Consider the following 12,763-nt stretch of genomic DNA (forward strand, 5'->3'; position numbering starts at 1 on the left):
TTAGAAGTGATTATGTGCTGCACACAGTCTGCAAGTCGGTCGCAGTACATCAGCCGTTACTCAGACAAGTTTCTCAGGCTGTTGGCAATAATGAATTAATGCCAATACAGTTTGTATAATTATCTTTTCCAGATACTTGCACCATCTGATATTTTTTTAGATAACTGTCGAGCCTTCTATGGAGAAACACTGCAAATACAACTGGAATAAGCATTACCTTGACATTTTGCTATTGCTGAGTTATCTTAAGCAAGCAAGCAATAAAAGCCTTCCCTGAATTTACATAGTGGCTACAGGGCTCTTCTATCTAATCACTTCTTACTCTGTTCTTTCACATAAGTATTACATTCACAGGCAATTAAGCGGTTGTAATCTATAATAAAACAATAAAGATCATTAATATTTAGTCAATTAAGTGAAAATGTATTTCTGACAAGTTCCTTAAAAAAAAAGAGGCTTAACTATACCGTGTTGCACTTAAATGCATAAAAACTGATCAGCAGAGAAGATTAAACAGTTGCTTAACTCTCCACATCCAGTGTGGCTCTGAGATTTACCTACTATTGCCAAAGTCACTGCTAAAACACTGAGTAATGCTTCTTCTGTGCTTGAATGAATGAAACAGAACATTTTCATCTTACTCTGCAGTTGCAGCCATCAGCTGTTTGTTACACACTTTCATGTACTGCAGTTAATGTGCAGTATGCAATCAAATTACAACTTAGAATAATAAAACTTAAAAACACCACACACACAAATTGTTTCAGTGAAAAAGTAACTGCCTGCCTTAGTGCATGTTTTTGTTTTTTTAAATCTGACACTTCCAAACCTTGATATGCGACTTTATGATTAACAGAAACTTTATCAAACTGCTACAGCCTCCTCTATTCTTTTATTTACTTTGCAATAAATGATCCCTGTTACACAATGCAACAACTTAACAGGGCTGTCAATGTTATCACAGTCTCATCCTTATCTAAAAGGTGAAAATATGGTGAATCGGTTCAACAGTGAAATGCTGTTAGTCAAAAACTACGGTGGCTGCTTGAATACAGGAGACTGAGTTTTATGAAGCTTGTCCACAGTGTAGGACAACTTATGCAACGCGTTAAGTGAACCCTTAGCAAATGTTTAACATTTCTGCTATGGCTTCATATCTGTCCGTGGACACATTTTCTTACACAAAAGAAATAAACGAAAAATTTTGACTTGAACCCTAACGTAACATCGACCGAGCTACTCGGGTAAATACTGTACCGACGAGAGGTGCAGAGGGGGAGTTCCTCTGGTCTATTCCACTGACAATAGGATTGCCAAGCAAAGACCACAAAAAGCAGCTCTATTTTATCGACACATCTGTACCCGCTAAGCTTACTGGGAAGAATCGGATAAGAAGATGTCTCAAGCCACTTAGTAATAAAAACCAGTCTCCTCCTGCAAGATGTCAAGCAGAATCTGCTTTGTTTAGACGGGAAGTAAGCCAAATATTTCTACTGCTGATTCATAACGGATGGACTCAATGAAGACGAATGAAAATGTGTTGATGTAAATTATAATTCTTCAAACAACACAACATCAAATGCTAAAAGTCCATCTTTGCATTTATAGATGATCAAATCGTCTCTGTGTGCATGTGATAAAGTTCTCGACAGCACTGCTGGCCAGCGACGTTCTGTCGTTTGAGTTGCGCGCAACCTTTAAACAACATGTGAAAGGCTTTTATACAACCTGTTTCTTAAACAAGTAATCTCTCAGGGTGCACAGATGCACAGTTGGCTACATCAGTTAGGAATTACACTGGTGTTAAATTACATTTGCAACTCGTGTAGTTCAAATGTAGACACCTTCAGTCAGCCTGCTTACAGTTTGTTTCCCTGCTTTGTTTTAGCTGTCATAACAGTCTTTAACCTGACACAAAACACATGTGACAGTGTACTAAATCAAACTGTACCACATATTTCCCTTTGTCCTTAGATTCTCCTGAGCTTCAAGAGGCAAGAGACTGAAGGCCGGACACATCAGTACTTTGCCTCCCATCAACAATATCCAACAGGCAGACTGCTCTATCAAGGATAAATGTGCCTTCTGCAATTGTTCTGTCTGTGCTTTCAAAATAAATTAGTTGCAGCTTGTGTGTGTGTGCGCAAAAAAAAGAAAAAAAGAACAGGGGATGCCAAGGATATCTGTATTTCCTTCCAACATTCATGCTGTCCCGGCTGTGTGCACGAGTGTGCCTTGAACATTTCAGGCACCCGTCTGTGTCTTAGTAAATGCTCAGGTATGTGAGCAGCAGCTTATACAGATGTCCCAGCAGCGTAAGCGATGTGGGTCACGAGAAGTTTTGTCTTTCATATGCCAAACCAGAAAAATCACACTGCTGCATTACGAGGGAAGCTAAGGCCAAAAAGCCAGTGGATACAGGCAGGAAGTTTGCCTGAGGTGATGCGTGCTCAGGGGAGGTTATGACCCCTGCTTTTGCCAGCTGCTCACCTTCCCTCCAGCAACTTAAGAGTTCTGGGTCTTGGTATGGGAACACTGTGTTCGAGCAGATGCCTTTCAAGATAAGAGACAAGCAACAGGTGAAGCTTCACTAATCATACCACATATGCTCCTTTTATAACAAGTCCCTCTTCCTGCCTGTTGCCCCTCTCCCACAGTTAACTCTGTCAGGAAACAAACCTGAAACTACCAAGTGTGAGTTTGCATTTCGAGTTCAGGAGAATGCAAAAATTCAATCAGTTTCAACTGATGCACATCGCTGAAAGGAAGATCTCTGCCAAGTGGTTCTTTAGAGTTTACAGCCTTCTCCAGCTCATAAATGTATCGCAGGTCCAACTATAAATTTCACAACAAGGCAGCCGCAATTGTGTTTCATAGTGGAGGAACAGATAAATTTACCTTACACTCTGAGTTATTCCAAGTAAGCCCACTTTAAAAATGCCAAGAAGAAAAAAGAAAAAAAAAAAAGCATGCAACAAGTAGTATCATACTCCAGAGGAGAGTATCCACGGAAAAATGAACGGGGGGGAGAGACTACCACAAAGTCTTCGCATTCTTTCACCATAAAACCACAAAGTGGAGTCTGTTCAGTAAGTGAGTCATAACAGCAGTGGTGTTATGCTTAGTCTCAGTGTGCAGGAAAATGTCAGCCAGACAGGCACAGCACCACAACTACCAGCCTCTATCTCGCCTGTATACTGTAGCCAACGCTGCCTTCAAGTGCTGTCGTAAACATTGTAATTATGAGTTCAGCACACACAATCGACCCAACATAGTAGTACCGAGAGAGTGGGGATTTTCTGCAGCGAAACGTTACCTTTAGGGGGCGGACAGCTTGGAAGCTGTGTCAATTTGTGGTAAGAACAGTGTAATATTTCACTCAACTGTTATTATGCTAGATTCTGTGTCAGAATTACTTGTGATGCACTTGTAGTCTCACTTCTTGTTTAACGTTTTCATGTAATAATAATATGATAATTCTAATAATAACATTAACAAACTGAGTCACAACCTATGCACTTTGCAGCCTTGCCACTGCACCACAGAGTGGTTTCTATGTCATTTAATCTATAAGAGAAGTCTCCTTTTTCTAAAGGGTGCATTTCAGCACTTGACAATCACATTAACAATTTCCTGCGGTTGAAGACGAGCACATTGTGCTCCTCGGCTAACCTACAAGTGAAACTGGAGTTAAGCCTGCTGACAAGCCAATTAACTGCAACAACAAACACATTCAGACCATGTTCCTGATTATCCCAGAGACGCTCTGCTCAAGCAGCACCTTTACATTTGCTGCTGTGGCTAAGACTGTAGACCACACGATTGGCTCTTAGTGAACGGGATTTAAAAGAATACTGGGGAGCTTTGAGCGGCTAGAAGCATAACCACAACTATTTAGGATGATGCCAACTAGCCACAACTGGCAAGATGCTGATGATGGTGGTAGGTGTAGAAAGTTAGGTGTAGCTGAGGTGTGTAGCTTCCCCGTGTGATGTAGTGCCCAGGGATGAATGCCACAGATTATATAATCAGCCTGGGGCCTGTGCCCTAGTTGGTGTGAATACTAGAAAATGAGGTCCAAGGAGATTAAATCCACCAATAAACAAGATGATGACATAATACATAAGTGGTTGCAAACAGACAACTGTGGCGGTAATATCAGTAACATGCCTGTTAAAAGGAAAGAGCTTTCGAGACAAGACTTATTAAGGGGCGTGTTTCTATCGACAGGCTTTGCAAGTTGGGCAACGACATTCTTTCATCCAGGAGTTGTCAGTGCCACACACACACACACACACGGGAAAGAAAATAGTATTCAAAGGCACCACAGCGTCAGACTCTGACTAAACGCCACAAACTGAAGTCCATGAAATGTTTGGTTTACGGGTCAACACTCGATAAAACACAGTGGAAATGCAACGAGAACGAGGCAGCAAGTTAATAATAAACAAGGTGTTGAGGCGAAAGGAGAGAAAGTGCTACAACTCCACTCTGGGCAGCACGGTCCTGCCTCTGGCAGTAAAATGCACAACATTTATTTATGTGCTAACAAGACTATATGTTGCTCTGTATGTGTGTGTGTGTGTCTTATGACATAAAGTAAATGAAGCTTTGCAAGCCACTGGCGTTAACCTCAAGTGTGTTGTTTGTGAACTGGGAAACGGAAATGTAATGGAAAGAAGATTATAATAGGCAAGCGGTCACACCTGGGGCCAAACTTACTAAAAAAACAAGCGTACGCGGTAATATTAGCAAAGTGGGACACCTTGTTGTCCTAAAACGATGTCAGCTTCGACAGGGCCGTAAGCCTAGCTAAGCTGCTATCAACTGATGCCTCTGTGGCTAGCGTTAGCTTAGCCCCCGTTCAGCTAGTTAAAAATGGCTGCTTTCCTTTAGTTTTAAATCTCTTACCAGACAGAATAGATTGGAATGGCAATCCTCCAAGCTGGCCCCGTTTGGTACAAAACAAGAACTCATCCTTCTTCACTGCGAAATCCAACTCTCCATCATTTCACTTCCCGGGAAATTAAAATAAAAACAATTTGCGGATCGGTGTTTTCTAAGATGTACAGGCTTAATCAGCGAGAAATATTTTTTCTAACATTTGGCTGGAGGATAGTTAATTCAACAACCTTCCGATTACAGTTTCCTCCCACCGGAGATAAAAGCGGATAAAAAAGACAGCGTGGTCTTTAAGTCGACATGTCAAAAGCACACAGTAAAACCGCGTTCAAGGAAGCGAAAAATGTTCATAAAACAAAAAGAAAAGGAGAGCAAAGAAGCAACTCTCCCCCTCCCCCTTAGCCCTAAAACGGTCTCCGCTTAAAAAAATAAAAACGTCCTGTCTCACTCCTCCATCGCAAAATTTAGCCTAAAATCGAAACACATCCTGTAACAACCTCTCGAATTCTGGCACCGGCCTATATTTTAACGATTATTTCGATCATTATTTCAGCCTCGGTTCCTGTTGGTTTCCATTTGAATTCATGGATTCCTTTCTTTAATGGCGGCCACAGGGACAACTCTGCCTTCCACAGCCTATTGGCTCATTCGTGGTCAAATCTTTGGCAAGTTAGCCGTCCACGTGCAGACACGCGTCAGACAGTAAGGTGCACTTCCGGAAAAATAAAAGCATGCAATTATTCCTCTTCACAATTTCAGTAATATCATAAACACGTGGTTATGAAAAAGATATTGAACACTATAATTATTGCATGTGGGATTTATATTTATTCACCAAAATAATGCATTTGTTTGTTTTTTTACATGCAACATGTCAAAAGAGAGCCTGCAATTTTTTTTTACCGCTCATGGACGTCTTACTTTGAAAGTCACGACAACGACGTCCGCTTTTAGTGCCGTTGATTTGACACTGTCGTGGTCATGAGGGCTGTAATAACACAAGACTGATAGGTATTGCCGCTGGGCCAGCGCAAGTGGCGCTACTGAGCAACAGATTTTGTTACTAATGATCAAACCCTATAAACTTGCTCACTTACACAGTGCACCACCTAGCGCATGTGATGTTGCACTTGCAATTGAAATGCACGACCAAAAAGAATTGATGCGAATTCTTTTTTTACTTTATTCAAAGCAGTAGTTAAACCTTGTGTAGCTCAAGCGACGAAATGAAAGCAGTCAAATCTCATATTTATAAGGCGCTGAACTGCAGTAATGCAACACGTGAAAGAAATGTAAGAAGGAAAAGTTCAATTCATGAATAAATGAAATAAAAATCGTTGTTGATGCCGTTGCAATATAGCAGAGGATGTTCCACACAGTCTTCCTAAAGTGTGTCGGTAAGGATGCTGTTTATTTATACAAATTCAAAATCAAAGAGAGAGTAAAGTTACACTGTAGGGTGTTTCATCAGATTTGAAATAAGATAACCCGTAAGATCCAAGCAAATACATCGCTCACTATAAAAAGGCCAAGGAGCTTTTGTAGTGAATTTGACACCGAGTCAGTATTCACGTGTGTCAGCACCTGATCACACTTCAGAACATGCAGATATTTACTGTTTAGAGATTGTTTTAGGGTAAAAACATAAATTCATGGCAGTATAATAATATGATAATATTAATACATTTCTAAATGTTTTGTGTCATTATTAGCATCAATCATTCCACCTTAACTGTTCCCATTTGATTAGGAAAACGCTGACAATTTGAACCGTTCTGTTATTTCTTTGTTTTGCAAATGGCTGAGAGCAGCACACATAAACAAGCCAACAGGTTGATCAAAGATGCCTTATCAGGACGGATGTTTGTAGCCTCAGGGGCCTGAATCAGACCTTCTAGTCAATGACCACATCTCTACTCATCACACCATCTGACAGGGAGCCCTGATAGGGTTCAGGGGGTGATATCTGAGATATGCACCAGTGCCAAAATACTGAACCACAGTGTGGCTGTTAAATATTTACCTTCCAAATGAGAGTAAAAGTTGCATTTGAGTACCACCAACTACAGTACACAGACCAGGGTAATTACTGTATGTTCTTTTCAAATTCTTCTCTGTAAGAAAAGCTTTAAAGAACTTCCACTTTAAATTGTCTGAAGTACAGAGTAGATTGACATCTAGATAGACTGCTAAATCCTGCACCTCTGATCTCATCCAGCCAGTATCCAAGTTGGTGCTGGGCCAAATTAAAAGGATTTCAATTAGTGCTGCAAACAGTATGCAAAATAAACCCAGTTAACTCATTTGTCCCTGTCTTATGTGTATTGTAGTGTGCATCAAGCTTAAGGTTATCTGTTTTTAGAGAGCCTTTGTTTCTGCATCACTATGTATATGGTAGTTGTCATCTGCATCTCTACATAATGTTTTTAACAATCAATTTTTAATAAATGTATTCAAACCCATATTACTGGTCACCTTAAAAAAATTTAACTCAGCCAGAGTAATGTTTGTTTCCTTTTTAATCCTTAAGTCGTCTACTCCTTCTAAGCAGTGTAGGTTCATGGAATACTAATACTGCGTTTTTTGCAGTTGGCTGTTCCTAATTAGATTACAGTGTAAGCTGTCTTTAGTCATAATTTCTTTAAAGAAATGAATGGCCGATGGTTGGGTAGCCAGCCCCTTTTGTTTCTGTTATACAGGGATTCATCCACAAGGAATTGCAGTTCCTAAGTGCACATTTTGGAATAATCATATATCTCATCATATCACGTATTGTTTCCTTTGATCCCAACATAAGAACATGTCTCTGTTTTTCCAAAATTCCTATGTTTATGACATTATTACAGCATTTGTGGACTTTTGTATAAGCCTGCAATAATACGCTTACATAATTCAGACCTGAAAACTGCCTGCAGCAGTTCATTTCCTGTGTGCCCAGGATAAGTATAAGTGACATCTGCTGTTCACAAGACTTACAGTGAGAACAGGGAAACAGAAAAGCGGTGATGATCCTGAGACCAGAAGCAGCTGGCTGCTGCTGAAACACTGATGGAGTCACAGTGCGGTAGCCTGAAGAGAACATGTGAAGAAATCGATTTGTTCCAAGACCTTATGAGGAGAAATTTTCACTAAGATCACCTGCAGAACATGAAAACTGTACACACTTGAAGCAAGTGACATTCTCTTTGATCATATCTTCTGTTTCCATCTTTCACACTTTGCTCACATCTGTTTGATTTGTGCCTGAACCAAAATTATATTTGTTCACTGTTTAGAGAGCTGTTTGTCATTTTTAAAAATCCAGCATTTAGCAAAGCTATGTTAATTGTTCAAGCCCTTAAATGCATTACAGATGCAATATATATAACATGAGTTTTAGCTCGTTCTGTGCACTCCCCAAAGCTCTGCAAAATCAGCTTTGTCTTTCATCTGATCCTAAAGGACTGCGTAGCTTTTTAAACCTTAAATCTCCCCATAGGAATGGATGTTAATCTCACTTCCAGAGCTTCCCACGCTTTATCATCACTCCTTGATACGAAAAACAATTGTGGCATGATACCATCTGTATAAGACTGTTTAACAGAAATGAAAAAAAAAACCCATCTAATAGTGAAGTCGATGAGCACAGTTGTCATACCAGAGAAACTAATGTGGGTAACAGATTGCGATCATATCTGCCGATAGTTTTCTCTCACTTATCTCCAGCTCCCTCTTATCTGAGCCCCACAGAGACTTTCTGTCATATATATTCTATCCCAGCAGCGCAAAAGCATATTGGGGAAAGGAGAGTTTAGGATAGTTTGAATTTGGCCGACTGCTTCTTTGACATTTGATTTGACATGCTCTGTGGTCCCTGCCAGTCTGCTGTAGGAGCATTTGTCAAAGTTCCCCAGTGTCTCTAAATCCTGCGTGAAAAAGTGAACATAAAATCTGTTAAATTTAGCCAGAAGAAAAACATTGGCTGGATTTAATGAGGGCCTGCGGTCAGATAAGACAGGAAAAACATTACAGTACTGGATGGAAAAATAGCCTTGATTATCATTAAACATGCTGAAACGATAAATCATGAAACACTGAAGATGAGAAAACAGAGTGCAGAAATGTAACACAAGCCTTTGGTATGCTTTCTGCTTTGTGTGTGTGTGCGTTTGCTCTTGTTCTCGAGTATGTCCTATGGCCTTAGGCATGAGACAAGAAACAAGACAAACAATGCTGCTACTGAAAGATCATAACAGTCATGTGAAATATTTGAAAAGCTTTCTGTAAATCAATGAAAGTGACCACCCAGGCAGGAAGAGGTTTTCCCCTTCACGGGCAGACACGGCCGAGGCACCCAGCAGTTAAGAGCACAACTCCGAGGTCCAGAGTTCAACAGTGTAACTTGTGTTTACGGAGGCTAAGTGGTAATATCCCACTCTTAGCCTCTGCAGAGGTTAGTTATGAAGAGGGTCAACAACTGTGCCACGTTCAAATAAAGCCACCCCCTCCCAGCCGCCATGTTAATGCACATGGAGATATATGTTGTCTTTGCTCCCCCTGCTTCCTTCCTTCCTTGGCTCCTTCCCCGAGTGCTCATAATTAGCCACTAGATAGAGAAACACTTTCGAAAATAGTGAGAACTCTGTTCATTCACTCAAAGGATGACATATGGCACCGACTGCAAAGTTATTGACACAGAAGAAGAAAGACGTCAGGCGTGCAGAGGTTGTGTGTGAAATTTAATATTCTGAGATGGTAATCACCCTCTTCATAATCCACACTGAGGGAGAACATAAAATCGAGGTGGCTTAAAACATTTGCATGTGTTACTTCATTCATCTGAAAGAATTAGCCATATAAGGAGGAAACAGACAAGTAAATGCATGTAAACTAAAACACTACAACTGTGTGCTGATGAGGCTGAATCACAGACAGAAGGGGATAAATCTAACACGAACCGCAACATAAAACATAATGATGCAGGCAATGAAAATAAAGACATAAAACCTGACCCGTGAGGTGGAGGACTCATCGTGCACTGCAGCATTTAATTGGCCCTTGTTTGGTTTGTGTCCAGACGTATTTAGAATTCATTATTAAAATGAGTTTTGTTGAACAAGTTTCCTGTCAATGGTGAACAGAGTGTGCAGTGTGCAGTCTTTATAAAGGGGTTCACTGTGCGTTTGCTCTTTTAGATCTTTGCAAAGATGCAGTCATGATGCAGAATAAGCCGTGCACCTTTTCAGTGGGGTGAAAGATCCCATAAGGAAAGTGAAAGAATGAAACGAAATACGTGAGACTAATGGTTGGCGGAGAGAGCTCGAGGCCTGCAGATCAGGTACGTGTGGAACGAGAAAGTACAGCATGTAACGCACGAGCTGACTGATAGGTGTTCAAGGAAGATTTTCAAGCTCAATCAGGCCGCACCCAAATCAGCAAGCTCTGGAATGACAGACAAACAAATTGCGTTTCATGTTACCAAACTGCTTTACTCCACTATCCTGCTGCTACACAGCTCGACTTAAACTTGGCCTGAGTTTGAATGGGAGCTTCCCAGCAGCCCCTCCCACTAACAGAAGAACATAAAGCAAAGCTAAATTGAAAGGCTTTTTTTGTTTTTTTAATGATAACACGAGACAGCCTTCTTGTTATTAGCTTGAAAGGGCTGCAGAGTGCTGAGGATGCAGAGCAGTTGGCTCCGTGCCCTCAAAGCCTCTATCCGGGCAGTAGTGTGTAAAGGCTTGCTGAGTGAGGGGATCATGAATAGCTGATCGTGAACTACAAGTGTTTTAGCTGAGAAAAGTGTATGCTTTTAGACTGTTTGCACAAGGGATGGATAAACTTGCTTTTTGTCAGCTGACACCTGCTCACTTCCAGCTCTATACTGTGCTTTGTAACAGGACCGTGTGATACAACACAGAGTCTCTTCAGAAACAGCGCGACGTCAAACAGCGTTACTCAGAGACAGTTAGGCAGAGAGCTGCCCTTTGTTGAGTCACTTCTGGAGCTAAATAGTGTGAAGTGCTTGTCAGCTCGGTTGCTGCAACAATGCTTGGCTTCTCTATCTGGGGTGAGGTCTAGCTGAGGTTAGCGCCGCGCTCCCTCCCTTGATGGAGCCGAGGGTTAGTTGTTCGGGTGCTGCCCCTGAGCACACAGGAACATTCCAGGCACACAAATAAAGCCGTGGCTGTGCCTTTGTTGCAGTGCTGACTAGACAAGAGCCTTTCTGCAGGGCTGCTGCCTTTAAAAAGGCGAAGTCGTGCATCCCTGCTGGTAAATGATCTGACACACTTTTTGCCGCTGCAGTCTTTTCACGAGTCCTTGTTGTGAGGCTGTCGTTGTTATTCTGCCTCTCCATTCCCGCCTTCCTTGGCTCCTTTACCCCCCCCCCCCCTTTCATACAGTTTTGTGCACACATTGCAAGCAGATGGAGGAAAAGGTGTTTATATCGAAGATATTCCCCCCCCCTTTAAGCAGCCTTCGAGCCTGCAGAACCAGCATGGGATTAATAAATTCAATATGAATTGAAAGCTAATGAAATGTGAACCCCCACCTCTCCCTCCTGACTGCCAGCCACTGGGAAGCACAGAGCTCCTCGAGATCAGGCGGAGAGAGGGAGAGAATGAGATCATTGTCACAATTACACCATTAAAAGCAGCAGTCAGCAAAGCCATAAAACTGGCCGCTGTCAGGAGGCTGACCTGTGCGACTGGCTACAACATGCCCAGCATTCTTCTGTGACACGTCACTTTGTCATTTTTCTCCACCGTGACACTGAGGGACGGGCCGCATCCAGGGAAGAAGCATTCACGCTACGCGTCGTGATTATTCCAGTTTACAAAAGCCACTCCTATAAACAAGCAACAAAAACCTTCAGAAGGACACATGCAAATGATTGCACCCAGATTTAGCTGCAGTGCAATCCTGAACTCCTAGTCTCAGATTATGGAAGGTTATGCGTTAAATAAAGGACACAGCAGCCACAGGAAATACAGTCCATACAGGCTTGCAGACACTGCAGTTTTCCCAGCGTCCATATGGACTACTGCAATTAAAACTGAAAACAGAAGCAGACAGAAAGAGAGAACAGGAACACGAGGGTGACAGCAAGACAGAGCGGAGAGTTCAACTCAAGGGCATGCTGAGAGGCGTGGAGTAGGGTGTCTGAAGGACTGTTGATGCAGTGGAGGCTCTTGTGCGGCAGGACCGGCCATGTTTCCAATTAGAGCAGCCTCATTCCATAATTGTTTAATTGGATGCTGTGTGTGGGATGGAGGAGGCTCCAGAGCCCATGTGTTTCCCCCTTCTAGTCAGCTGATTGATATAGAGGCCCGTTTACCACCCAGCAGGCTTTCGAGTCCTCGTGATAGGATCCGATCACCCTATCAGCAATGTTCCCTCTAATTTTTCATGTGTCTGAGCGAACACACAAACTCCCTGAGCGTCCCTTGGACCACTGTGAGCAACATCAGACGTGTGCACTGTGGTCACGCCAGCATCTAATCCATCCAAGTTACATGGTTTATTAAAATAATCAGATTACAGCATTTACATTTATGTTAGACTACTTTTAATTAACTGCTTTAGCCCACTTACAATGAAAATGTAAAAGAATCTTGTTCATGACCTGTGAAGTATGTTAACACTATTGGAAGTAAAAATAACTTGAATTCCAATTTTAAAAACACAACTTTCTTTCTTTCTTTTTTTTCATAAAGCTCTGACTTGTATTATGAGTCTGTGGTCTGGGAGAGAGTCCTGTAACTCTCTGTCTGCAAAATACAAGATACAATGACCAATGCTGGGCAATTAATTATATAGTTACTTCTTCAAAAAAGTAACTCAGTTTGGCAAACAACAAAGTTTTTTGCAGCTTTTTTTT

The 12,763-nt window shown here is 41.6% G+C and overlaps 1 protein-coding gene across 1 annotated transcript in view; it reads right to left on the reverse strand.

Annotated features, from left to right (window-relative positions):
* med13a (mediator complex subunit 13a) overlaps positions 1-5,527 on the reverse strand; it is a 66,539-nt gene extending 61,012 nt beyond the window's left edge. Inside the window, exon 1 of the mRNA XM_063485080.1 lies at positions 4,912-5,527. Coding sequence (XP_063341150.1) covers positions 4,912-4,977 — 66 coding nt within the window. The 5' untranslated portion in view covers positions 4,978-5,527. The remainder of the gene's footprint in view (positions 1-4,911) is intronic.
* Positions 5,528-12,763: the final 7,236 nt, after the last annotated feature.

The sequence above is a fragment of the Pelmatolapia mariae genome, linkage group LG10_11 (genome assembly GCF_036321145.2).
Source record: "Pelmatolapia mariae isolate MD_Pm_ZW linkage group LG10_11, Pm_UMD_F_2, whole genome shotgun sequence".
NCBI lineage: Eukaryota > Metazoa > Chordata > Actinopteri > Cichliformes > Cichlidae > Pelmatolapia > Pelmatolapia mariae.